This window comes from Rousettus aegyptiacus, unplaced genomic scaffold (assembly GCF_014176215.1).
Source record: "Rousettus aegyptiacus isolate mRouAeg1 unplaced genomic scaffold, mRouAeg1.p scaffold_m13_p_17, whole genome shotgun sequence".
Classification (NCBI taxonomy): domain Eukaryota; kingdom Metazoa; phylum Chordata; class Mammalia; order Chiroptera; family Pteropodidae; genus Rousettus; species Rousettus aegyptiacus.
The window spans coordinates 11353452-11381317 of NW_023416292.1; the positions used below are offsets into that span (position 1 = coordinate 11353452).

The following is a 27866-nucleotide window of genomic DNA, read 5'->3' on the forward strand; positions in this document are numbered from 1 at the left end:
TAGTTTGGACAGTCTTACTCCATAAATACACCTCACTTTTAAAACTATAAATACTGTATTTTAAAGTCTTTGACTTTCTTACATTTTTTGCTTTTTTTTGAAGTGTAATTTAGGTTTGATATTTTTCAGGCATTTCCTATGTTCTAGACTAAAGAATTGAAACTAAAAAGATATTTAGAAACACTCTTTTAATAACTCGAGTTCCATTATTTTCCCCATGGATAGGAGACATCAAAAGGAGAAATAGATTCACCAGGCCTGGACATTTCAGGATTTATAGTAGAGCTAGAATTTTCAGTGGGTAATAAGTCAACCATAGCCTCTCTAAAATTTAATATTGTCTGCCGAAGGAACAAATGACCATTCTGTTACATTTTGTAAACTCTATGATTTTAATTATGTGTTTGAATAATCCATCTTTAAAAATGTTTTTAGCAAATAAAGCAATACAAGATCATCTTCTAGAGGTGGAGGCATCTAAAGATCAAATGGAGAAAGAAATGCTTGAGAAAATAGGGAAATTGGAGAAGGAATTAGAGAATGCAAATGACCTGCTTTCTGCCACAAAACGTAAAGGTATGATTAATAGATGCTTTTTAGTGACTTGAAATACTAGAACTTCTCTACATAGTTCTCAATTTCACTAGAAGTATTTCTGTCATGTTATGATATAGGAAATTCCAAGTTATAGTAGTGAAACTTGCTTTTACTTTCAAATTAGTACTTTGTGTATATCTTTTCTGTATTGTCAGATTTGAGCACATGTAATTGTGTATCAATTTCCACAATTGTAGTTTATTCATGATTTTTAGAATTGGGTTGCGTTATATGACTCTTTGATGTCATTTCTTAAATTTTCATAGGAATTTATGTGTAACATACAGTAGGTGTCACTTTATACTCGAAAAAATTTTAGTGGCTTTAGTTTGAAATTTTACAAAAATATACTAGATACCTATGTGTTTGCACAGGAGCCATATTATCTGAAGAAGAGCTTGCAGCCATGTCTCCAACTGCAGCAGCCGTAGCTAAGATAGTGAAACCTGGCATGAAATTAACTGAGGTAAGAATGGTATTAAATACTGTTATTTTCCTTCAGCAAAAATGTTCAGCTCTTCCTGAAACTTAAATCCCAGAAAAATTATTTTTAAAATCATCTGATGAGTAATGTGTCATTCTGGGAAATCCTTTCTTGGTTTTTGGTTCTGTGTAACATAAATATTTTCACTGCATGTAAGTGCTAATGGATGTTTTTTCTGAAGATAGACTATATAATTCTGTTATGTCTGGATTTGAACAAACCCCTCTTCTACTTTCAGCTGTATAATGCTTATGTGGAAACTCAAGATCAGTTGCTTTTGGAGAAACTAGAGAACAAAAGAATTAATAAGTACTTAGATGAAATAGTGAAAGAAGTTGAAGCCAAAGCACCGATTTTGAAACGCCAGCGGGAGGAGTATGAACGTGCACAGAAAGCTGTGGCAAGTTTATCTGTTAAACTTGAACAAGCTATGAAGGTTAGTTCCATTCCTAAATTTTAGCTGTGGGAAAATATGTATGAGAAATGATTTACTAGGCAGATTTTTTTTTAGAATTAAAAGTATTTGAGTAGGAAAAAGCTAAATATGCTTTTTCAGTGATACAGTAATTATACATTTTAAAGTTTGTCATTGCATTATGAGACACCTATAATTATAAAATGCGCTACCTTTATTCAGCTATAATTGTGAGAGACTGACTTTTAAGACATTTAGTATATGGTCTGTAAGGCTCTATAGCAGATGATAAGTAGCCGCTATTCAAATTAAAATAACAATCTCTCTTTGTAAGAGAACTCTCCTAAATTTAGCATGGCCATTCTTTGTCAGACAGTTCTGATATTCTGTCTAGAAGTGATAATATTTTATGTTCATAGGAAAGAACCATTTGACAGTTTGGCAAATCTTTATATACATTATTTTGTTATTGTTCCTTTGCATGTTAGAAGTACCAAGGAAATTCATAAATATCTTTCACCTGTTAAGATTCTTTTTTAATAAATAATGATTAAGAGTATTTACACTCAGATACTTTTGATTTTAGAGTGTAAGTATTACTGAAAACTCAAGATTTAACACATTTTTTGAGAAAATTAAGTTAAATCAATTTGTATCTGCCATTCTATCTAAGCTGATACAATTCATTTCCTTTCTCCCTCCCTTCCTCCCCCTTTTTTTTTTTTTTTTTTTTTTTTTTTAGGAATAGTATAAATAAGTTGTATCTTAATTTAAACTTAAACTTTTGTTGCTATTGCTAATACAATTTAGTCGTCAGTTTAAATCAAGGTATGTTATGTCTAATTGTCTCTCCGGAATCAAATGACGGCCAGCAGTCTTGCCTTGGCAGAGTATTGGCTTTGTGACACCTACTTCCCGTTGTGTGGTTTGAAAAGAGGTTTCTTGGATCTAATTAGATCTTGAGTTTCTCACTGCCGAAAAGGAGCATATCGCCTGGAGTTTATTGTCTGAAGGGGATAGTGAGGTAGAGGGAATACTTTTTATAACTGCCAAAGGATTTAAAGATAATTTCTGTCTTCTTTTTAGCTGAATCCTTTGTGCATAACATACATTACGTATCCTTCAGTCTAGATTCTGTGATGCTCATTTGTTAGATATTTAGGGTTTTACAGCCAAATAACTTCCTTGGCATCTCAGTCCCATTTTATGCAAAGTATATTTTTATCATTGCCATTCCTTCATGAATATTCACCTGCTTCATTTTGTCACATACTTTTTCCTACTGATGAAATTAGTTTCTTCATACCTTTAGGGGACAGTATGATCAAGGATACTTAAAACACTAGGCTAAATATGAGTCATCTTTTACTGGAATAGTATTTAAAACATTTTCATGTGAAAACAACATGTTAAGCAAAGTTTGTATGAATTTGAGATAAAATATAAGATTTCAAAGATATTTTGTGCTTATATCAGACTCCCTAAAGCTGTCACTCCAAATCCCTGATAGTACTGTGATGCAAAATTTCGCAAAGCACTGCATATGCTATCATTTCTTTTTTTTTTAAATAGCCTTGCGACATTGGTTAACTGCTTCTTTAGAATTAATGCCTAATGCATTTTTTGTAAAGTCAACTTTTATGCATCTTACCCGACAATTTTTTACATATTTGATGTTTCTTTCTAGAACCAGTGTAATGATTGTTATTGTAATGTAGTCCTTCATTTTTATCTTATTAACAAAACTTTTGAGATTATTTATGTGCTGTTGTTTGATAATACACTATGAATTTGGTGTAGCTCTAAGATTGTAATTGACAGTTAATTAGGAGGGAGGTGGCACATTCCTCATCGTTTTCTTATAGTGATGAACATTATGATGAGCAATCTTTGAGATATTAAATGTGTTCATATTTATAAACAATTTCTAGGGACTACTATATTATATAGAATATTTTTAGTTTGTAAGTTGATCACTGTGGTGTTTCAGCATAGATCTTAGAAGGAAATATAGAATTTTCGCTCGTATTTACATTTTAAAGGAGATTCAGCGTTTGCAGGAGGACACTGATAAAGCGAACAAACATTCATCTGTACTTGAAAGAGACAATCAAAGAATGGAAATACAAATAAAAGATCTTTCACAACAGGTGAGATTTTTTTTTGTTTCTTTCTCTGTTTTTTTCCTAAACTGACATCTCAGTAATATTTGAATCCGTTTGCAGGTATCTAAGAGAAAACACATGAAATTCTCATCAATTAGTAATACTGCTCTAGCAGAATTGCAGCCTAGTCATTGTTTTTTTGTAGCCTCTCCTTTTTTTTTTCTTTGATAAATTTTCAAATTATAGGTAGTGGTTATAATAAATGAAATATTTCAAAGATAAATAAAAGTTCTTCCTCCTGCCCAAGTCCCAGACTACTGTGTATTCTTTCTTCTATATACAAACACGTGTGGGCATATAAAAACATATGTAAGCATTCTTTGTTTTTACCGATTTAAAAACATGCCATATGCATCTATTTTTGTTCTTATATTTTTACCCTAATTTTTATTTGTGGGTCTACACACATAACACAGTACATAAAAATTCCACATCAGTGGAATTAAAATCTATTTTCCATGTTCTCCTTCTGCCCTGTCATAAAATATATGCAAACATACATGGGTACATATAATAGGTACCTAATTCTGTGTGTATTATTTGGCCATTGTTCTGTAGAAATTGAGCCATGCTTCTGGAATTGTAATTTGGCTGCTTTTTAAAATAACAGCTCTCATTACACACTTATACATAAATGAAAATTTTTCCCATTACAATTTACTCTATTTAAGTTTTAATATCTAAAGTGATATGTTTGATAGTTTGTTTTTTAGGATAACAGTGATATTTATAAAAGTAATATTTTCATTGTCTTCTAAACATTTCTAGAATCAAAATCAGTACCATATGATAACATACTAAAACTTTGTTTTCAGATTAGAGTGCTTTTGATGGAACTTGAAGAAGCAAGGGGTAACCATGTAATTCGTGATGAGGAAGTAAGCTCTGCTGATATAAGCAGTTCATCTGAAGTAATATCACAGCATCTAGTATCTTACAGAAATATTGAAGAGCTTCAGCAGCAAAATCAACGTCTTTTAGTGGCTCTTAGGGAACTTGGGGAAACCAGAGAAAGAGAAGAACAAGAAACAACTTCATCCAAGTAAGCTATTGACTACTTCAATTGGTTTAGCAAACATTTGTTAAGAACTTCTCATGCACCCCCCTAACGGTGCTGTATGCTAGGAATATGGTGATTTAGGAGAGAAAAAAATTGAGCAATAATAGCAAAAAAAAAAATTCACATTTGTGGATAAGCTCTATAATAAGATAGATAAGTAGATACTTTTAGTTCAGCATGATTAGTGATATAATAGATAAAAGCCTACCTGTGCGAGCATGGAGGTGGAGGACTTAGCCTAGATTTTAAGCAGCAGGCCAGACTTCATGGAGAAGATACGTAAGAATTATTCAAGCAGAGTAAAGAATTTTTTCAAAAAATATTTTGTGTTAGAGGAGGAGGAATGGCTTTGAATGCGAGAAGACGAGTTTGGACTGACTGGATTGGTTTAATTTTTGAAAACAAATTTTTCAGATGACAGCGATGAGTGCCCAAGCCTCTATAGTGGCGATTTTAAAAGTGATTCTTAAACTATCATCAGAAGAAAGAAAGGATAAGAGAGATGGAAATAATACTATGTTTACCGATAGGTGTTAAAACAGTCAATTTACAGTAGAAATTATAACTGCCTCTTAATCTCAGTCCTGTGAAATAGACTGATGATTTTTCCTACAGAATCACCGAGCTTCAGCTCAAACTTGAAAGTGCCCTCACTGAATTGGAACAACTCCGTGAGTCGCGTCAACACCAAATGCAGCTTGTCGATTCTATAGTTCGTCAGCGTGATATGTACCGTATTTTGTTGTCACAAACAACAGGAGTTGTCATTCCTTTACAAGGTAGGTTTTTGTATGTTGTATGTTATCTGAAAAGTTTCCAGTAATTTTAGGAAATTTTCTGAAATATGTATTAGGGAATGGATTTTGCAACATAAGCAGTGTGCACACTTCAAATGGAGACGTATAGTAGATCATAACAGGTCAATTCTAAAACACATCATTGCTTTCGGTATTATTAAGAAAGAAGATATACTTTTCATTGTATAGAAGAATGCATCTTGGAATCAATGAATTATGATATTTATTTGGTTATATTTTCGAATATTTAAACTGCAAATATATCTAATCAGAAACCAGAAATTATAGGTGATTTAGTAGATTTCTTTTGTTTCATAATTTCTATAACCTTATGATTTGATGTAAATAGTCTAGCTTGTTGATTTTGGTAATTATGTATTTGCAAATGTTATATCAATCTTTTTACATTTCCGAAGCTTCAGGCTTAGACGATATTTCTCTTATGTCAACTCCAAAACGTTCAAGTACGTCACAGACTGTTTCCACTCCTGCTCCAGTACCTATTATTGAGTCAGCAGAGGCTATAGAGGCCAAGGCTGCCCTTAAACAGGTAAAGATCACACCTTTATACGTTTAACTTGCATTAGGTTTTTCAGGAGAACAGAGGATCATCTTCTAAAAATTTTTATAATATTTAGTTGCAGGAAATTTTCGAAAACTACAAAAAAGAAAAGGCAGATAATGAAAAAATACAAAACGAGCAACTTGAAAAACTTCAGGAGCAAGTCACAGATTTGCGATCACAAAACACCAAAATTTCTACCCAGCTAGATTTTGCTTCTAAACGGTAAACTTCCTTTTGTTCAAAAATCAAGTCGAAATAGTATACTTCATTATTTAAATCAACCAAATTCAAGGGTTAATTTGCATAGTTCAAATGAGTAGCTGTGGGGGTTCATTTTTAATATTGGTTAATGATTCTCTTGGGCATTGCTTAAGGAGTCCAGGCAGTTATTTAAAGTTGAAGTTCATGTGAGGAATGCTCCTAGTTTTCCTTCCTGAGACTGAAAGACTTAATCGTTTCTGTAGGACTTAATTATAAGTGCACCAAAAGGTGAGGGGAATGTGAGCAAATTCCATTCAGCCTTTTCTAGGTAGAGGAGAAGCAGGTACAAGATAGTTAATTTGGTGAAAATTCACTTTCTTGGTCACTTACAAAGCAATAATAGTAAATTTTATCACATCGTTGTTACTAAATCAATTGGATGCGGTTAGTTTAACAAATAAGGACAATTTATTTTTATGTACACCGGCACACCTTGGAGAGCCTGGGTTCAGTTCCAGACCACTGTGATAAAACAGCTTCTGCAGTAAAGCAAGTAACATGAATTTTTTGGTTTCCCAGTGTATATGTTTGCACTATACTAGTGGATTAAGTGTGCAAGAGCATGTCTTAAAAAATGTACATACCTTAATCAAATACGTTATTGCTAAAAAATGCTAACCATCATCTGAGCCTTCCACAATTCAGTCCTTTTGCTGGTGAAAGGTCTGGTCTTACCTTGATAGTTATGAAAATGCAATATCTATGAAACACAATAAAATAAGGTTTGCCTGCTACATGATAAAACTATGTTTTTGTGAGGATATGGCAAGCAGTTATCTCTATACATTCTGAGTTTGATACCTGAAATAAAAGGATCTTTTCTCCATATGGTGATAGCTCTAGCTAGCCATTTTTTAAGCTTCCAAGCATATAAGAAAATATAGTGAAGAGTTACAGTAGAAAAAAGAAATGGCAAAAATTCAACACTAATCATTTATAAGTATCTTAGATTGCATGCTGCATTGCGGCAGGTGTCTGGCGTATCAACATTATATTGGTATTATTTTGGATATGATTAAAATTCTTGTAAGATTAAAAAGTCAATTCATCATGAAATACTGTAGTTATTTAGAATTTGAATTTAACTGTTAATTTTGGAGTTTAGAAAAAATTATGGAGATGTTACATTATTACAAAAGCCACTGTTTTTTTAATCTATTATGAAACTTTTAAGGAATTAAACTAGTACTTCAATTGGAATTATTTTTTTTCATGTAAGTTATGAAATGTTACAAGATAATGTTGAAGGATATCGCCGAGAAATAACATCCCTACATGAGAGAAATCAGAAGCTCACTGCAACAACTCAAAAGCAGGAACAGATCATCAATACAATGACGCAAGATTTGAGAGGAGCAAACGAAAAGCTAGCTGTTGCAGAAGTAAGACCAATTTCTCTCATCTGATTACATTATAAATTACATTTGACCTTTGTTTCTTAGTTATAACTTTGATTTTACTGGTTGATATGACATAGATAATTTGAGCTGTTTGTATGTATTATAAGTCTTTTTTACACAGTAATAAGATTCTCTTATCCATGAATCTGCATATAAGTGGATCTGGTATAAGTAAACCGGTGTGGTTAAAACCTGTGTTCTTCAAAGGTCAACGCTAGTTTCAACTGAGGATGGGAATCTCTATGTGGAGGGCAGACTTAAGTTATATGTAGATTTTCACCTATGTAGCTGTCAATGCCGCTAACCACCACGTTGTTGACGGTTGACGGTTGTATCCAGCAGTGCATCAGCTAAGTGATTATTTCTATTAAAACCGAAGAAATAGGAAGTTTTTCTGGACTGAGTTCCTTACATGTCTTCCATTTCAAAATAAATTTGTAAGTCACTCTTTCTCTAGTTACAACAAAGAAAAATGAATATTTCATCCATTCTTATTCATTTTTATTGTCATTTATGACAAAGCTTCATTAGCGTTGAATTTTCTGAATTTCAGCATGAATTTAAATGTTCCAGAAATTGACAGTACTTTATAAATAGTGAATTTATTGATGACTAATTTTTTTGTACTGTTTTGCTTTTTTATGAAATTATCACTCTCAACTTTTGATTGCTATTCATGAGCTAGGTGACTTTGTCCCCCACATTATTTGTTGAGAAACAGACTCAAAAATTAAGTCATTTTCTTATTTTGGGGCACTCATGAGTGGTCAGGATTTAAAACTAAGTTTTCTAAGTCTATTAGCTTTATTCTTTCATTTTTATCTTGCTTTTCCTCCTTTATGGGGAATGGACAATAGCACTTTTTTCAAACTGGTGGAGTTAGTTTTATGATTGGTAGTTATGAATCATATGAATACTTTAAGGATATTAATTTTTAAAACATTCTCGCATATCCCCCGAGACTCAGTGTACTCTTTATGGGGAAAAAAAGTTTAAAAATATCAGTCAGGACTCTCAAATAGTATCCAAGCTACATTTTTTTTTTAATTAAGTTTATTGGGGTAACATTGGTTAATACAATTTTATAATTTTTGGATGTAATCATTTGACATCTCTAGCTACATTCTAATACTTGCATAATTTTGCAGTTTTTTTTCTCTGATATTTTAGATTTTTTTGTTTTAAAGTCTGATTGGTTACAACAAAAAAATTATAAGTATTTATGGTAATTGCAAAATTTTTTCTTTGATCCATTGGTGTTCCAAATTTTTGCTTCATGTTTCAACACGTGAAACTAAGTTATATTTTCTTATACAATGGAAATTTGTAGTCTCTAGCATTAAGAAATATGTAGTAATGAAGGACCATTTTAATTTTATAATTGTATTATTCAATTTGACACACTGTTTTCCAACATTTTTTTCTTGAATTTGTATTTGCCTCAAGGTAAGAGCAGAAAATTTGAAAAAGGAAAAGGAAATGCTTAAATTGTCAGAAGTTCGTCTTTCTCAGCAAAGAGAATCTTTGTTAGCTGAACAAAGAGGGCAAAACTTGCTGCTGACTAATCTCCAAACAATTCAGGTAACCAAATAAGGCATATAGAGACAAAATTTCTAAGTTAAATTTAGATAGTTTTAACATTATATATTCTTAGTTTTCTTAATTAGAAAATTTTACCTGTCATTTTTATCACATATTATGATGATCATTGAATTTTGAGGTTTATGAAGACATGTCAGAATACCAAATAAAGCATTGAAAGAGACCTGATTGAATTCATGCACTTGGTAGTTTTGATCTTCAGGTCTGTATTTACAGAGTCCTGTGCAGTTTAATTGTTTACAAATTTAAATTTGTTTGGTTTTTTTTTTCTTCAAACACGAAGACAGCTGAATGACTTAATATGTTTCTCTTTTTTTCCCTACTAAGTAGATGTTTTAGTATGTAAAATATCAAAATAACTTTCTTGGTAAATGTTATAGATATTAACTTCATGTAGAAATGGATTGTAATTCCATAATCCCCTGTATCCTTTAATCGTCTTTGTATTGCTTTTTTTACTTTTTTCTTAAACGTAACCAAAGATCCTTTTTTTATCTTTAGGGAATACTAGAGCGATCTGAAACAGAAACCAAACAAAGGCTTAGTAGCCAGATAGAAAAACTGGAACTTGAGATATCGCATCTAAAAAAGAAGTTGGAAAATGAGGTGGAACAAAGGCATACGCTTACTAGAAATTTAGATGTGAGTCTGTCAGTGTTCTGAATTTCTGTAGATTTGCTTATGTTCAAAAATTAAACTGATGTGCGCATATACTACCATCTCATGTTGAAGCATGGTTTTGAAAAAACTTCCTACAAATTCAAGTTTTTCTTGCCTCTTTATATGCCTGGTAATTTTTATTGGGCACAATACATTGTGAGTTTTATCCTGTTGAGTGCTGGATATTTTTGTATTCCTATAAATCTTGAACTTTGTTCTGGGATGTGGTAAAATTAATTGAAAAGAGTTCAGTTCTCTTAAGTGTTGTTTTTTATCATTAGCTAGACCCAAAGCAGTCCTCAGTACAGAACTAATTATTCCCCATTGCTGAGGTGAGACCTTCCTGAGTACTGATTCCAGTGTCTGTTTTCAGTCTGGGAACAGGTATTATTCCAAACTCTGGGAGATTCAGACACTTCATTCCAGTCTCTTTGGATGAAGATTTACCCTGTCTGGGGTAATTTTACCTACATGCATTGGTCACTTTTTTGCTGAATATCTAAGAGGGATCCTCTGCTAATCTCCAGGGTACCCTTATCCATGCAGCAGTCTTCTTTCTCGTAGTCTGTTTTATGAATTCGAGCTGGTCCAATCTTGTACTCTCAGTTATGTGCTGTAGCCTGGACACTCTTAGTAAGTTAGGGCAATTGTAGGGCTCGCCTCTCTAGTTTCCTGTTAACCCACAATTGTGAAATTGTTTCATGTTTTACATCTATTTCTGATTGTTTGTTTGTTTGTCTGTGGGTGGTTTTTGGTTGTTTCAAAGGTGAATTTAGTAAATCGGGTTTCTATTTTTCTATCTTGGCCAGAGTTTTAAAGCTCTATGAAAAGATGACTTGAACTTCGAGTAATTTAAGAACCTAAAAGTTGTGTTTGTAAGGTTAGTGTATTTTTTCTTATAGGTTCAACTTTTAGATACAAAGAGACAGCTGGATACTGAGGCAAATCTTCATCTTAACACAAAAGAACTATTAAAAAATTCCCAAAAGGAAACTGCTGCATTGAAACAGCACCTCAGCAATATGGAAGTCCAGCTTGCTTCTCAGTCCTCACAGAGGGCGGGTAAAGGTAGTAACTAGACAGTAGCAAAAGAAAAAAAACTTTTGCTCTTCATATAATAAAACTCCATTTTAGGCCTGAATTAAATTTGTAGGCTTAGAAGATTCAGAATAGTTGTGCATGGCATCTGACCAAAAGCTCTTAGCTTTTCAATTGATGAAACCATTTATTGATATTTAAAAATATTTCTAGGAGATCTCATATTTGAATTTTAAACTCTCTCTATTGAGACGAGGTTACTTGTTAACTCTGTAATGATGAGGCTCACTTGCAAAAATAATTGATTTGTTCTGTGTCTCTTAGAGCAGCAATATTCTCAATCTTATTTATTATCTCTGATAAAAGACTTATTTCATTAGATTATGGGTTTTCTTTGCAAATACACCATTTCAAATGCAAAGACTTTGTATCCAAATATTTGTATGTGGTTTTATTTCTTAATAGAAGATAAATTTAAAAATATAATTGTTTATGTATGTGTGTATGTATGTTTGCATAGTTGTATGTAAATATATATCATACATGCAGTAATATGTAATTATCACGTCTTATTGACATATAAAAAAAATTCTTTTCAATCTGCAGTTTATTGCTTTTCCTTCGATTTTAGATTGAAAATTGGTCTAAATGATTTAAGATGTGTCATTTTAGAGTAAACAGTGTTTAAATAAAAAATTAAAAATCTGGTAGTTCCTTCAAGTAGCTGTTCAGTTGAGTGGAAATAGCTTATATTCCTCTAAATATCATTTTCTTAATATTTGTAACAGCAGATTTCAAATATTTGATTTTTTTTTTTTGGAAGAAATAACATACTGACAAAATTATATTTTTATTTTGATATTCAGCATGAGTTGAGTTATACTTTCTAGATAATTAAGTGCTTCTACATTTGAACCTTAATCCTAATTTCACAAACTCTTTGATAAGTCATCTCTAATATTATTTAAAGTGTTGATTTTAAGAAAGTTGTTGAATTTTTTAGGTCTATCCAACAACAAAGAAGATGTGGATGATCTTCTGAGTCAATTAAGGCAGGCAGAAGAGCAGGTGAATGATTTGAAGGAAAGACTCAAAACAAGTACAAGTAATGTGGAACAGTATCGAGCAATGGTTACTAGTTTAGAAGAATCCCTTAACAAGGAAAAGCAGGTATATATGATTTTAAATTCACTTTGAATATATACTTATTAGCTTTATTTTAATTAGGAACCTGCAGTATGTAAGGCACTGTATTAAGGGCAAGTTGGACTGACATCATTACATTTACTTTTTTAAAGTGTTTGAATTTAATAAGCAAGATAAAAAAACAACCCACAAAATTCATAAAACAAGGGAGTATTTAATTGCTCTAGGAAGGGCACACATCAAATGTCGATGTGAATGGGAGTTAGATGAGGTTGTTTGTCTTCTGAGTATGCATGACTGTACAAAAGAAATGGCATTGTGCACAGCCTTGAAAGAATCATTTGGACAGTCAAAGATAGAAAGTTATTCCTTGTAGCAGGAACCCTCAGGCAAAATAAAAAGGCTTCATATGATAAGTTTGGCTAGAATGTTGAATTTGTGAAGTTAAGTAGTGAGGAATATAATCATAAATTTCAGGGACTAAATATGAAATGTTTTGAATGTCTATTGTGTAAGATTATTAAGAGCCATTGATTTTTTTTCCAAAATATAATAGCTAGAATTTGTTTTAATTAGAAAGATTAATGTAGTAGATTGAAGGATACTAAGTTCATTTGGAGGCTGTAATTGTAGTCCAGGGCCACAGTTTTAGCAGATTTTTTTGTGGTTAGCATTCATAGGAATCAAAATATGTGAAGGGAAAATCCTTTCAGTAGTAAAATGGACAGATTTTAGGCAAGTGGATATGAGGATTGAGGGAGAAATGAGAATTGGAAATTTCACTTCAAAAGGAAAAATGGCCAATAGCCAAGTTAATAGGTAAATTGTGCTTATGCTTATAGTTTTAAATGTTTTTTTTTAACTCTTAATCAGAATTTGATTAATTTTTTTAAATACAGGCAAACATTAATTTTAGTGCTTTACAAATTTAGCTCAGATTTGGAGAAAGTAATTATATGATTTTAAATGTGTTTAACTTTTTTATCCAACCGTTTGGATGTTGATGAAGGTAACAGAAGAAGTACATAAGAATATTGAAGTTCGTTTAAAAGAGTCAGCTGAGTTTCAGACACAGTTGGAAAAGAAGTTGATGGAAGTAGAGAAGGAAAAACAGGAACTTCAGGATGACAAGAGAAAAGCCATAGAAAGCATGGAACAACAGGTAAATTAGGTCATTAACTATATCAGTCCTTTTTTCATTGTTAAGAATTTGATTTTTAAGTATCTCATTAGTTACCATTCAGTACACCTCGACAGATGTTGGTTGAACACATACCCAGCAATTTAATTTAATTTTATGTTTTACTCTATGTATTTCTTTTCAATATTATAGTCTACTTTAAGGAAGTAGGGATCAGTGTGGCTTTTTAGAAACCTGCCTGAGAACTGATTTTCGCAATTATTAACAGGGAGGAAGTGTAGACGGTGCAAAATTTGTGTAGTATAATTATTTTAAATTTAGTAAGCAGTTCCTTTGGGCTAAATGGGGTCTTTAAAATGTCTTCAGTATTTTTAAAGTTAAGTTTGCAATAAACTCTGGTTTTAATCTTGTTCTTCCAATTTAGGTATCTGAGTTAAAGAAAACACTTAATAGTGTTCAGAATGAAGTGCAAGAAGCTCTTCAGAGAGCAAGCACAGCTTTGAGTAATGAACAGCAAGCCAGACGTGACTGTCAGGAACAAGTAAGTACTACTGTCGTAGCTAGTTATTGATAAATGAGATTTGAGTTTTAGGGAAGTTTTTTGAGTATATTAATGCATTTTGGAGGTTGGTGATCCTTACAGAAATACAAGATTATTTCTACTCTTGTGAAACTAGGACTAAGATCAGTTGAAAAGTATAGACGAAAGTTAACGTAAATTATCCATTAACAAAGCAATCTTGACAAATGGGAAAAAAATAGAAAGGTAGGAGTAGGAGATTAAATGTGTATTTGCTCTCATTTTTACCCCCCCCCCCTTTTTTTTAACGATTGAGGTCCTTTAGTAGTTCTGGCTGTAGAACTGTCATAGACGAGGTAGAGATAACCCTCAGCAAAACAAGGATCCCTTGAAAACATTTTTATGTATTACTGGGCTTATAGGTTTTTTATATACCACTTTTTATAAGGCATTAAAAATGAAAACCACATTCTTTGTTTTTCAGTATATAAATACACGTACCCACAATGATATGTGATAAAGCTTTTTATGATTTTTATGAACAAGAAATGATAAAACATAATTTAGGGGAATAGGGATTATTGAAATGGGAAAGGAATATCTAAGAATATGAGTGATCTCATTTTTAAGTTCAGTGGTATATTAATAGGCATTCATTTGGTTATTTATTATTTACATGTTTATAACACATGATTATTTTAAAAGTGGAATACTTTTAAGTAATAGTCAAAAATGATTTATCCTTGTCTTATTGCCTAACAACAGAACTTTAGAAATTAAAATCGAGAATGTATCCATAATTCAATTTTTAAATATTTTCATTTTTCTTTATTTGTGCTAAATTTTTGTGTGTATTTATGTATTTTACATAACTGAGTTATATTTAGCCTGCATTTTATAGTGTATTCCAGATTATTTCATCATCTTCATGCTTCATTTAGAACTGTTCTTTAACATTTCATCAAATAGATACTAGCATAGCTTTTAATTAGTCTCTTATTTTGGTGCATTTAGATTATCCTCACTTTTAAGTAACACAATGCGCATCTTTTGTACAGACTAGCTGTGTAGATTTTTAATCTTTTGTGTCAATGGAATAACTTCTTATAGGCTAAAATAGCTGTGGAAGCTCAGAATAAGTATGAGAGAGAACTGATGCTACATGCTGCCGATGTCGAAGCCCTACAAGCTGCCAAGGAACAGGTTTCCAAGATGGCATCGGTTCGTCAGCATTTGGAGGAAACAACCCAGAAAGCGGAGTCACAGTTGTTGGAGTGTAAAGCATCTTGGGAGGAAAGAGAGAGAGTGTTAAAGGTATTATCATATGTCATATTAGAATGTTCTGGAGGACTGAAAGGTGTGTGTGTGTTGTTTTAATGTACATAGGAAAATCTATTTTATGACAAACTTGCTTGTACAGGATGAAGTTTCCAAGTGTGTGTCTCGCTGTGAAGATCTGGAGAAACAAAACAGGTTACTTCATGATCAGATTGAAAAATTAAGTGATAAGGTCGTCGCCTCCGTGAAGGAAGGGGTCCAAGGTCCATTGAATGTGTCTTTCAGTGAAGAAGGAAAATCTCAAGAACAAATTTTAGAAATTCTCAGGTAATCTGAAATATTCTTAATGTTTTACTTGTACGGTATATCAGCTGTGAGATGAAACTACAAATGTATAAATTAGAGAAGTGGAAATTTTGAGCAATTTAGGTATAAAGCTCATTTTGTCTCTTATTGGCCAACAAACCCACTACCACCCAATTAGTGATCACTTCTGACATTTAGATATATGTCAATCTAAATAAATGACTTTAAATCGAATCTGAAAGTAAGAATTTGGGTTCTTTGAAAAACTAAAGGCTTTTCAGATCACTTTAAAGATATACATTCCTATGCGATGGCATTTTACATAATCAGGTGGTTGCTGGACCTACGGTGATCACTTCTTTAGGTATATAATTGTTGCATAACTGGTGTATAGCTAAAACTAATATAATGTATGTTAGCCATATTTTAATAAAAATCTTATTTAAGAAAACATAATAGAAAAATACAGAGTATTTAGACAAAAGTGTTAGAAGAAATTTACATTTTTAAAGACACTATAATAAAATGTATATCATTTTTTAACAAAAACATTATATAAAAATAGTTAAGGTAAATAGATCTTGTCATCTTAAAAATTATCCAAGTTTTGAAATGTATTGTTATTCTTTTAATTTAAATAAAATCTAATGTATTCTTGTAGATTTATACGACGGGAAAAAGAAATTGCTGAAACGAGGTTTGAGGTGGCTCAGGTTGAGAGTCTGCGTTATCGACAGCGGGTTGAACTCTTAGAAAGAGAACTGCAGGAGCTGCAGGACAGTCTCAATGCAGAACGGGAGAAAGTCCAGGTATGTCCTCAGGCTTTAGAAATCATGGGTGAAATCAAGAGAAAGGCTTGTTTTAGTTTCTTGTAACAAAATTTCATTTGAAATGAGCATTCTTTCTAAATTTGTGAATTCATTAAACATTATTAGACATTGATACAGTTTAGCAATAAGAGACTAGAAGTAACCAGACTGCCTACCATTAGACATGTGCCTTAGGTATGTTGCTTAACTTCCCTGCTCTTAAATTTCCTCATTTGTAATATTGAGGATTAAGTGAGTTAGTGCCCATGAAGCATTGACAGTCACGTTTGGTGCATAATTCTTAATAAATTTCAGTTACCTTAATTGTCTTAACTGGCATGTGTGTCTGTATGGTCATTCTGGGATAATGCGATGGATTGAAATTGCTACAGAATATTTCTTCTTCATCAGGAAGCAAAAAAATAGTAAAAACTATCAATCAAAGAAAGGAAAAGAAAATACCATAGTGAGTGGATGGTTGCGGCACAAGTCTGATTCTTTAACCCTCGTTACGAGCCAGACACTTCTTGTATGATCTATTGCATGAGGAGATGCAGTATTATAACCCCATATCTGGAAGCAAGGAAATTAAGACTTTTAATCACTTATCTTCTTTTAACTGATAGATTGTTGGAATGACTGTTAGAAACAATTGAAACAGGGAAAAGTGAATAATTAGATTTATGGGATTTATGTTTTCAGACAAATTAGAGGTTCCAGAATTACATTCTGTTGAGAAACAATCCAAACTCAAATATATCTCATCATGGAAATAATAAACAAACCTTCCAATTCAATGGAGTTAACACTTGGAGAAATGGGGAAATCAGGGTTTCTAACAAAGAATGCATATTCTCTCATTCTCTTCTTTTTGCTATTCTCTTGGCCTATAGAAAGGCAAATAATACTGGAAAATATCCAACCCTCACAAACAAGTTCAGAGGGGGAAGAACCAGCTCTGACATGCCGTCAGAAGAGATTCGAGACGTAACATACATTATATCAAAATTATAGAATGCAGTGTGAAACTAGCATGCCAACCATGAGCCTTGGCTTTAAAAATGGTGAGGGAATAAAGTAACGTGCAGAAGATGGGTAATTACACCCAATGAGAAGAGGAAAGAATTTGACAATTGAACAAATATTCAGTAAAATTGCTCAAAACCTGCGATGAAACAACCGAATAAAATGAAAAAGAATTTCAGTACAAGGGGCAAAAAACTAGGGCCAAGATACCATTATTTTAGAACTATTCAGTATAACAAAAAGTATAGCTTTGGAATTGACATGTTTACCAAATGGTAAGATGGATTATTTGTCGGTGGGGTTTGTGATATCTTTTTGCTTTCATCTTTATAATTTCTTGCATTTGTTTAAACTCTGTAATTAGGATGCATCACAGAAAAAGATATAAAACTGTCACAAATTTATTTTTTAAAGTTGACATTTAAACCCTTTTTGTAGGAATGATTAGAACTGGTAGGAAAGGATAGATCTTCACCTGTTAGATGTTGGTGTATTTATACATGTGCTTGAAATCTTTAGGTAACTGCAAAAACAATGGCCCAGCATGAAGAACTGATGAAGAAAACCGAAACAATGAATGTAGTTATGGAGACCAATAAGATGCTAAGAGAAGAAAAGGAGAGGCTAGAACAGGATCTACAGCAGATGCAAGCAAAGGTTTGTAACTGACTGTTCAAGAGTAAAGGCGTTTTATTTTCAATAACATTATGTAGGAATTTTTACATTGCGTATTAAAAAATACTGGCACGTTTTTAGGTGAGGAAACTGGAGTTAGATATTTTACCCTTACAAGAAGCCAACGCTGAGCTGAGTGAGAAAAGCGGCATGCTGCAAGCAGAGAAGAAGTTATTGGAAGAAGATGTCAAACGTTGGAAAGCCCGTAACCAGGTAAATGCAGTTAAGCCCATTCTGAAACATGGAAACATGTTGATTTTAAGGGATAGGGTAAAAGTTAAGGGGATAAAATATTTGAAGAGGGAAAATTATTTAGTTTATTGACGTGCTTAAAGAAGTTTTTTGTGGAGGTGGAGGACAAAACCATATTGCGTATAGTCTGATTAGAAACTCATCTCTGTATTCAAACAAAAGGTTGAAAATCTGCCGTGCCACACAGTAGTTACATGACTTGTGAGAATTTCTCTAAGCCCATTTTCTTCATTTGTAAAAATGATGTAATAAGCACTTCATGTTACAAAAGTTAAATAATAAATGTAAAGCAATTCACCCCAAAATGTTCTAGAGTGGAAGCCATTATTATCTGAATATGACTATAGGATTTAAGAGCCCATTTATTCCTTTTTTTTTTTTAAATCACACAAGCAATCTGAAAAGTCAAGGAGGGTGACCTACCCAAATCTAGATATCACTTTGTATGCAAGATACCCAATGTAAACATAATTAGATACTCTACTATTTTATTATACATTAGTTTGGCAAACCCGTAACACCATGTTATGCATTTTTGCTATTTTAGCATCTAATAAGTCAACAGAAAGATCCAGATACTGAAGAATATCGGAAGCTCCTTTCTGAAAAGGAAGTTCACACTAAGCGTATTCAACAGTTAACTGAAGAAATTGGGAGACTTAAAGCTGAGATTGCAAGGTATACGGAAGAAGCCTTACATTGTATATAATACATGAAATATTGAAGAAGTTCACTTCTACTCTTTGTAAGACTCCACGAGTGCTTCCTGATTTTAGAAAGAATGGAAAGTGCTGGAGCCCTTATGTGTGTTTTTCCCTTTATTACTTTCAAGGGCCAAGCAAACAGTAATTTAATTTTATGTCTTTATGTATAAATTCTTTATATTTTGTTACTTTTTAAAAAAACTACACAGTTGATATGAGTCTCTAAAGTTAAATGTATTTTCTAAACAATCTAAATAACTTTCGCGAATAGATGTCTTTTTTTTGTTGTTAGAATATATTCATGAACCTATTTTGAAAATTCTTAATAAAGGAAGTTTTTAAGTTAAATTCTTAAAAACGAACTTACATTGTCCTTTTAAAGATAAGTTGAATATTAAAATTAATGATTCTGGTTTGCATTTTTAAAGCTTTAATATCAATTGTTCACATCATCATAAGCTTGAAAGCTTACACATTTTCTATATACTTTTTTTATAACATATCTCACTATATTACTAAATTTTAAAAAATAAGAAAGGTGAGATTCAGAAAGGTACTCAAGGTTAAACCCATACTCTTAATTCAGGTGATTAGATTTAGGATTTGGCAAGCTATAACCCACAGTCTTGTTTTGTGTGGCCTGTAAGCTAAAAATCATTTTAACGTTTCTAAAGCATTATAAAAAAGGAATAATTGTGTAACAAAGACTGTATGTGACCTACAAAACCTAACGTATTTACTTAATACTCAATGGAGTGGGTTATAGATTTTGGTATCAGGCAAATGTAAATTAAAATCTATATACCAGCACTTGATTACTATTTAAAATTGTGCATGTTATTTGACTGCTGGTAGCTTGGTTTTTCTTATCTTTAAAATGGGCATGTACACCTATGTAATAATCAAACAATCTTTTTAAAGAAGTACAGATTCATAAATTAAGGAATTATTTTTTGAAGTATGTGTATGTGTTTTTAAGGATTTTAAAATTTGAAAATGTCTCATATACTTAGTCTGTCTCCTTTACACCATTTTTTTGTTGTTTAGATCAAATGCATCTTTGACTAACAACCAGAACTTAATCCAGAGTCTAAGGGAAGATTTAGGTAAAGTAAGAACTGAAAAGGAAAACATCCAGAAGGACTTAGATGCCAAAATAATTGATATACAAGAAAAAGTCAAAACTATTACTCAAGTGAAGAAAATTGGGCGTAGGTACAAGACTCAGTATGAAGAACTTAAAGCACAACAGGATAAGGTATTTCGAAGTGATTTTTGTTTTATATGTATACTTTATATGTACAGTATATCATTTATGTACATAATTTGCATACCATTTAAGGATAACTTACAAAAATCTTTGTAATTTTGATTATTGATATTTAGATTCTAAACTTGAGTGTAAGCTTATATATATATCTTTATTTAAAATCAACTCTTTACTATGTTCCAAAGTACAATATAAATTCATAGAGAAATTTTAATCCAAGATATTTTAGTTTAATATTCCAGTTTCAAATATTCTCCCTTTTCAAAACTATGTTCTTATAACTCATTGCTGACTAAAATTTTGTATATTGAAAAATGATAGTTCTTCTAATTAATCAGATAGTGTTACAGTTTTAAATTAATCTGTTAACTACCGATCAAAAAGAATTTTTAAATCCTTGTTAAATTTTGAATCTGAATTTTGTTTTTGTTTCCCGAAGATAAAGAACTTTATATCTGCTTAATTACATATTTGGCACATGTTAGATTAGAAAATATATGTAGAAAAAAATACAAAATTCTTACCTTTCAGTGTTAACCACTGTTGGCACTTTAGGATACTTTTCTTTATATATGAGTGATTCATTTTTCCAGACAGTTCCATGTCAAACAGTGCACCATCATCTTGATTAGCTGCTTATCTATTTAGTAACTTACATTTGTACATTAAAGTTGCTTAATAAAAAATTCATTTATGAATATCAAAGATAAATTTATTTGCATAGTTATTATTTCCTTACATGAACTTGCAGAAGTGGAATTATTGAATATAAATGTGGAAGTATATTATTATTTGTTATATTAGGTCATGGAGACCTCAGCTCAGTCTTCTGGAGACCATCAGGAACAGCATATCTCAGTCCAGGAAATGCAGGAGCTGAAAGAAAGCCTTCACCAAGCTGAGACAAAGTCAAAATCACTCGAGAGTCAAGTAGAGAATCTGCAGAAGGTATGAGTGTGAGATAGCGAAAGTCTATGTCCCAATTCTTTCCTCATTGTCGAATACCTAAAGAAATAGAATGAACTATTACTCAGTGATAAAAAAAAAAAAAAAAAAAGGAATTTTAAAAACTATGGGTTAAATACTGACACTTTTATATGGAAATGTATGTATTTTATCCTTTTTTCTTTGAATGACTCATGTATAGAATTAGCGTGTAGTCATCACGTTTTCGCTTACTTGGTTTGACCACCATTTTATATTTATTCTTCCATTTAATGTAAATAAGCAAATTAACAAGTTTTACTTTTTCAGTTTGTAGAACATACAGATTATAGTGGTTTGATCGACTTAGGTAATGAACACTTTGCTTTCTTTTAAAAGACACTGTCTGAAAAAGAGATGGAAGCAAGAAATCTCCAGGAACAGACTGTGCAGCTTCAGTCTGAACTCTCACGCCTTCGTCAGGATCTTCAAGATAGAACCACGCAGGAGGAGCAGCTCCGCCAGCAAATAACTGAAAAGGAGGAAAAAACTAGAAAGGCTATAGTAGCAGCAAAATCAAAAATTGCACATTTAGCTGGTAAATTTCTTTAAGGTTTGAATTTGATAGGAAAAGTAGTTATTTGGTATAAGATTAAAATTCACTGGGAAAGGAAAAAAAGTAAATACTATGAAGTGATTTCTGTGTGTGTTTTAAATATTGGATTTATTTAATTAGACACAAAATTAGAGCAATCTGAATTTTCAGGGGATGAGAATGTCCTCGATGAATGAAGTCTTAGTTGTGAACTGGTAATAAATAGATGGAGTGTGTTGCTGTCCTTCTGCTTCAGTGTTACGACCTTCTGATGGAGATCCTTCAGGTCCACAGTGTACTATCCAGAGGCCTTCTGTAAACTAGACGGCGTTGGGTCTTCCCAGACCAGAAATGTTTCTGTTCCTCACTAAGGGCCTCTCGAGCCCTTCAGGGAAAATATGTCAGATTTATGAGGAGCCCAGTGCTGCAGCAGCACTCAGGGCCTTACTGTTCCTTGCTTTCCAGTCTGCTTAGTAGGTAAATAAAATGCCAAATTTGTTGGGTTTTATTATGAGCATTTTTTTAATGATCTCTGAGATAGTGTCCCAGCAACTTATTTTATTAAAAAATAAAGTTACTTTTAAGTATATGCTATAGATGTTTGTCATGAAAGTTTACAACTTATATGATATCCTTGCACTGAAATAGTAAAGTCCATCTAAAAGGACTTCTGCTGACTGCAGTTTGATGATGGATCCTTTATCTCACTTGAGAACTTAGGAAAATGTACATATTTTTATGTTGGAGTAATAAATACGGATACTTTTAGAACTTTGCCTGTTGAGATGTATAGTGTATCAGAATTACTGCAGATGTTAAACTACAGGAGTAGAATCTGGTAACGATCTCTGAATACCTGTTAAGCACATAAATATTTTTGTTTGGTTAACACATGAATAGAGTCGTGTGGTTACTTCTTTAGGTGTAAAAGATCAGCTAACTAAAGAAAATGAGGAGCTTAAACAAAGGAACGGAGCCTTAGATCAGCAGAAAGATGAATTGGATGTTCGTATGACTGCTCTGAAGTCCCAATATGAAGGTCGAATTAGTCGCTTGGAAAGAGAACTCAGGGAGCATCAAGAGAGACACCTTGAACAGAGAGATGAGCCCCAAGAACCTACTAATAAGGTGATAAGCTAATTCCCTTTCATTGACAGATCTTTTTGCACATTTCACTGATAAGCGTCTGGTGATTTAGGTGCCTTTTTTTGAATGAATTTTGGCTAAACAAAAAACACAGGTTTCAGAGAAAAAATATTTGGATGGCATTGTTCAGTGCCGTACTCATGTAGGGTAAGCACAGTGATCCATATTTTTCTTTTTATTCAGGTCCCAGAACAGCAGAGACAGATCACGTTGAAAACAACCCCAGCTTCTGGTGAAAGAGGAACGTGAGTTTTGATTCTCTTCCAGTCTGTTATCTGTTTATTTGTTTTTTGTTTTTTTTTTTTAAGTTTAGGGAAGGTCAACCGATTTTGAGGGAGAAAAACAGGAAAACATATTAAAGAGCTATTTATCTGTGTAACACTGCATCATGTTCCTTGACAACTTTTTTCCCCCAGAATTCATGTTTTCGGCATACTATCGTATCAGGTAGAACTTCGTGACAGAAAACATCTTTCATCTTTAAGATATGACGACTTCTAAGATAGGATACTAATTTTTAAAACTGTTAAAGTCTATCCAGAGCAGCGTTAGAAAACAGAATTAATAAGATGTGAATGCATATTAAGGTCATACTTGTGGAACACTCACTACGGAAATATATACGTTTCGCTTTTGATAGAGCATTTGTACTTTATAAAGAATAGTTATAGTAATTTCATTTATTTTTGCATTTTTCCTCTCTATAAGTGCCAGCACCTCAGACCCACCAACAGCTAATATCAAGCCAACTCCTGTTGTATCTACTCCAAGTAAAGTGACAGCTGCAGCTATGGCTGGGAATAAGTCAACCCCCAGGGCTAGTATTCGCCCAATGGTTACACCTGCCACTGTTACAAATCCTACTACTACCCCAACGGCTACAGTGATGCCCACTACACAAGTGGAATCACAAGAAGGTAAGTAAAACAACACTAATCTAATTGGATGGACTGCTTATTGAGAGTTATCATAAGAAGATGACAGTAACTTTAAGGCTAAGTGAGGCTTCCACTGAAGCTAAATTCAGACATGATGATGAAAGTGGGCAGTTAATGTTTTCAAGTGCATTACCTCCCAGGATATTTGGGAATGCAGCAAATTCCCTCTCTCCCTTTTTTTCTGCTTTGTTTTATTTTTAAGCAAAAGAAAGGGGAAAATACACCACTACAAATATAAGGCATATTTTTTCTGGATCAAAATTTTCACTTCTGATGGCAAGGAAAGATGATGTGAAACCCACTTCAGAAAACCATATTGTCGCTGGTTGAACCCAGACACTGCTTTTTCACTGAAACTGTCTTGACGTTTTAATTGCTTTCTCCACTTTGTCTTCATGACATTTTCTTACTATAGCAGTTTCAATTCAGTTGAATACATGCCATTTTTACTCTATTAGATCGAGTTCCTAAAGGGTAAGAAATCTTCACTATTTAATTCCTTTACCCAAGCCCAAGATAGGTATTTAGTAAAACTTTACTAAATGCAATTTCCTTAGCTTCTTGTCTTAATAAACGGTGGAATTCAGTAAATTATTTAAGCATTTAGACATATATAATGTGTGTATATGCTGTGAAAAGTACAGAATATTTTACTTCGGCTGCATTCAATACAATATTTTTCCAATGTATTACCAATTAAACTTAATGGCTATTTTATGTCAAACAAAATGATGCTTAATAAAAACTTGTAATTTGACTCTGAGCTTCTTAATTTCATTGATTTTATTTGGCCGTAGTTTAAGTAGAATAATTGATGTAAAAAACAATTTCAGGTATTTATCTAATTCAGCCAGCAGTTTATTGCATGCTACCATATCAGTCACATGGCAGTACAGAAATGCATCCGTTATCTTTACTCTGTTTTTGTCTAGTGAGTGGTAAGAGATATGTCCACAAATAGACAAAATGTTACCTATAACACAGAATAGGAACAATGACGCAATGGAAGACTTCATATATTTAACATTATAATTACTTTTCAGCTATGCAATCAGAAGGGCCTGTGGAACATGTTCCAGTTTTTGGAAGCACCAGTGGATCAGTTCGCTCTACTAGTCCTAACGTCCAGCCTTCTATCCCTCAACCCATTTTAACTGTTCAGCAACAGACACAGGCCACGGCTTTTGTGCAACCCACTCAACAGAGTCATGCTCAGATTGAGCCCGCAAATCAAGAGCTGTCTCCAAACATAGTAGAGGTGGTTCAGAGTTCGCCAGTTGAGCGGCCCTCTACTTCCACAGCAGTATTTGGCACCGGTAAGATTAATGAAGTTTGAGTAGGCCTGTGCATTTATAGTTTATTGGATATAGTTTATTGGATATAGAACACATCTTGAGTACTCTTTGTACATACTTGTTTTCTGCCAGGCATTAGAATGGATAAATTATTCCTAATATTTAATTTTATGTTTACTACTGAATTCTATTTCAGATCACTTGTTTTTGTCATTCAGTTTTTTCTTCTCCAGTTTTTTTTTTTTTGACTGATTTTAAAGGTGATACAAGTCATAAAATCTGTGTGTAACTTAATACAGGTCCTACAAACTAAAAGATATCTTAAGAAAAGACCAAATAAGGATTTTCAGATCTAAACACAGAAGTAAATTATTTTATCCAGGAAGGCCTGGCTTTTAAAAAATACAGAAGGCCCTCTATAAACTTTATGAATAGCAATTATGTATTAGCACAGTCACAGTGAGTCAAGAGAATTGCAATAAAGGCCGATGGGCTTTGTTAACCAAAGGTTAGGTTGGTGTTTCCGAGTGTAATTTGCTCTTTGCACATAGATCAGCAAATGGAATAAATTGGGTTGTCCAAGTAAGTGTTTATTGTGTCTTTCTTTAATGAAATGACTTGTGTTTTTAAAAATAACTGTCTAAATTGAGTTGATCATAGTGCTGTAATTCAAGATTTAAATTATGTAATTTCAAAGTTTCAGCTACCCCAAGTTCTTTGCCAAAGCGTACACGTGAAGAGGAAGAGGATAGCACCATAGAAGCGTCAGACCAGGTCTCTGATGATACCGTAGAAATGCCTCTTCCAAAGAAGTTGAAAAGCGTCACACCTGTAGGAACTGAGGTGTGTAGAGGTTCTTCTGTTTGTTTTTACTTCTATCAATAGAGCTAAGATATTTTTTTCAGTTACACTATTATGAGGTGAATGAACCTTTGGGGCCAAACTCCAGAAAACTCTCTCTCGTTAACTTACTACAAAGTTTCCACTGACAGCACAGGTACTGTTGCTGTTGCTGACAGTGTGTTATAACCTTCGCATATCTTTAATTAAATGTGTTCTCATTTCAATTTAAAAAATTACAAAACAAATCAGATTCCCTTTTAGTGGTTTTATCTAATTCAAAAAATAAAGAATTATATATTTTCATGAACATTTTAAACTGTTACCTGCCATCTTTTTCTCAGATTATCCAAAATTATATTCCTTTATTTTCTTTCATAGAGGACAAATTGTAATGAATTGTTTTACTAGCAAACATTGAGACTACTAAATTAATTTCATTAGCTTATATTTGATTACTGCTAATTAGCCTCATTTTGTATATACTAAAGAATGTGATTATGTTTTGTAAATATAAATGAACATTTCTGATGTACAGCTCCTTAAAATTACAGATTTGAGTTTTATTTTATTGGGAGAACTAGCTGAATGCTTTATCTAGTGAACTGAAATATTAAACACACTGTATGTCATGATTCAGGAAGAAGTTATGGCAGAAGAAAGTACTGATGGAGAGGTAGAGACTCAAGTATACAACCAAGATTCTCAAGATTCCATTGGAGAAGTAAGTAAAACATATTTAAAATAACAAATTGCTTATTTTAATGAATGAAATTAGCTTTGACAAATTTAATCATTTGGATTTTTTTTAATTGGCTGCTTTTATATTTAATGAACTGTTAATAGAATTAACTGTGCAATTTTCTGCTTTGTTTTACTCTTAATTAGTATAATGCCTTCTCCACTTTACAGTAAAGAAATTTTTTGGTTCTTAGCCCAGATATTATTCCATGCTAACAGTTGACATAAGTAAAGATTATCTAGTCTCAGTTATTTTGAAGGACAAGTGCTTGCTGAGTGTTGAGTGAATCTGCAGTGCCCAATTTGGTGGTCTATTGCTTCCCTCTATCGCTTTCCTTACTGAATTTACTCTATGAAAGGAAATGCATTTATGTGCTATATGCACTTATTTTGTCATAAATCAAGTGCGCTATATGCACTTATTTTGTCACAGTGTTGTACCGTGTCAGATGGTTGCTGGACTTATCATGATGATCACTTCTTTAGATAAATAAATATCAGATAACTATAATGTGCACCTGAAACTAATATAATAATGCATGTTAGGTATATTTTAATAAAATTTAAAAAATAATTTTAAAAAAATTTAGAAAGTAATTCGCCTTAAGGTCCATTGGCTGTTTAATAGGTATGTGAAAAAGACAAATCATTTTTTTCTTCACTGAATTATGAAAGATTGTATTTTAATGTAAAATGTTATCTTTAATGGTTAAGACATCTAGTATCTATAATATAAAAATTAGGTTTATTAATGATCATCCCTTAATTTTAGTACAAGAATTGGTCGATATTCTTTTTTTACCATCTGCTTTTTTATGTCTGTATACCTCTTGGGCATTTCAGTGTATAATTGCTCTCATTTTAGTGGTTCCTCATCTGTATTAACTGATTAACTAAAGTAGATTTCTACAAAGCTATCCATACATCACCTGCCAGCTACACAAATATGAAAATATTATTTAGAATGATTAAGTTCCTGGGTACCACTGTAATATAAACTCTATTCATATTTAAAGATGGAATAAAAACAAAACACTTTTCAAAAAAAGATATTGCTGATTAACTAAAAAGTAGACATTTAATTTTTTAATAATATCAAAAGTAAATTTACAGTTTATTTGAGTTAACAAATGGAATTGTGAAGAGATAGATTAAGCAAAGAATTATTTTTATGTCTGATATCTTAATGTAGTTTGAAAGCTTAGGATAGTCAGTT

The 27866-nt window shown here is 32.4% G+C and overlaps 1 protein-coding gene across 4 annotated transcripts in view; it reads left to right on the forward strand.

Annotated features, from left to right (window-relative positions):
- TPR (translocated promoter region, nuclear basket protein) overlaps positions 1–27866 on the forward strand; it is a 55993-nt gene that overhangs the window by 8969 nt on the left and 19158 nt on the right. For all 4 annotated transcript variants that reach the window (XM_016166453.2, XM_016166451.2, XM_016166452.2 and 1 more), the window contains 30 exons: positions 436–576; positions 972–1063; positions 1320–1517; positions 3539–3646; positions 4477–4703; positions 5337–5500; positions 5935–6068; positions 6157–6305; positions 7564–7726; positions 9191–9325; positions 9848–9988; positions 10909–11074; positions 12048–12214; positions 13200–13352; positions 13756–13872; positions 14962–15165; positions 15272–15456; positions 16097–16244; positions 17790–17927; positions 18027–18158; positions 18745–18875; positions 19949–20159; positions 20976–21119; positions 21495–21693; positions 22613–22818; positions 23020–23081; positions 23545–23753; positions 24818–25090; positions 25767–25912; positions 26550–26633. In XM_016166453.2, coding sequence (XP_016021939.2) covers positions 436–576; positions 972–1063; positions 1320–1517; positions 3539–3646; positions 4477–4703; positions 5337–5500; positions 5935–6068; positions 6157–6305; positions 7564–7726; positions 9191–9325; positions 9848–9988; positions 10909–11074; positions 12048–12214; positions 13200–13352; positions 13756–13872; positions 14962–15165; positions 15272–15456; positions 16097–16244; positions 17790–17927; positions 18027–18158; positions 18745–18875; positions 19949–20159; positions 20976–21119; positions 21495–21693; positions 22613–22818; positions 23020–23081; positions 23545–23753; positions 24818–25090; positions 25767–25912; positions 26550–26633 — 4727 coding nt within the window. The remainder of the gene's footprint in view (positions 1–435; positions 577–971; positions 1064–1319; positions 1518–3538; positions 3647–4476; positions 4704–5336; positions 5501–5934; positions 6069–6156; positions 6306–7563; positions 7727–9190; positions 9326–9847; positions 9989–10908; positions 11075–12047; positions 12215–13199; positions 13353–13755; positions 13873–14961; positions 15166–15271; positions 15457–16096; positions 16245–17789; positions 17928–18026; positions 18159–18744; positions 18876–19948; positions 20160–20975; positions 21120–21494; positions 21694–22612; positions 22819–23019; positions 23082–23544; positions 23754–24817; positions 25091–25766; positions 25913–26549; positions 26634–27866) is intronic.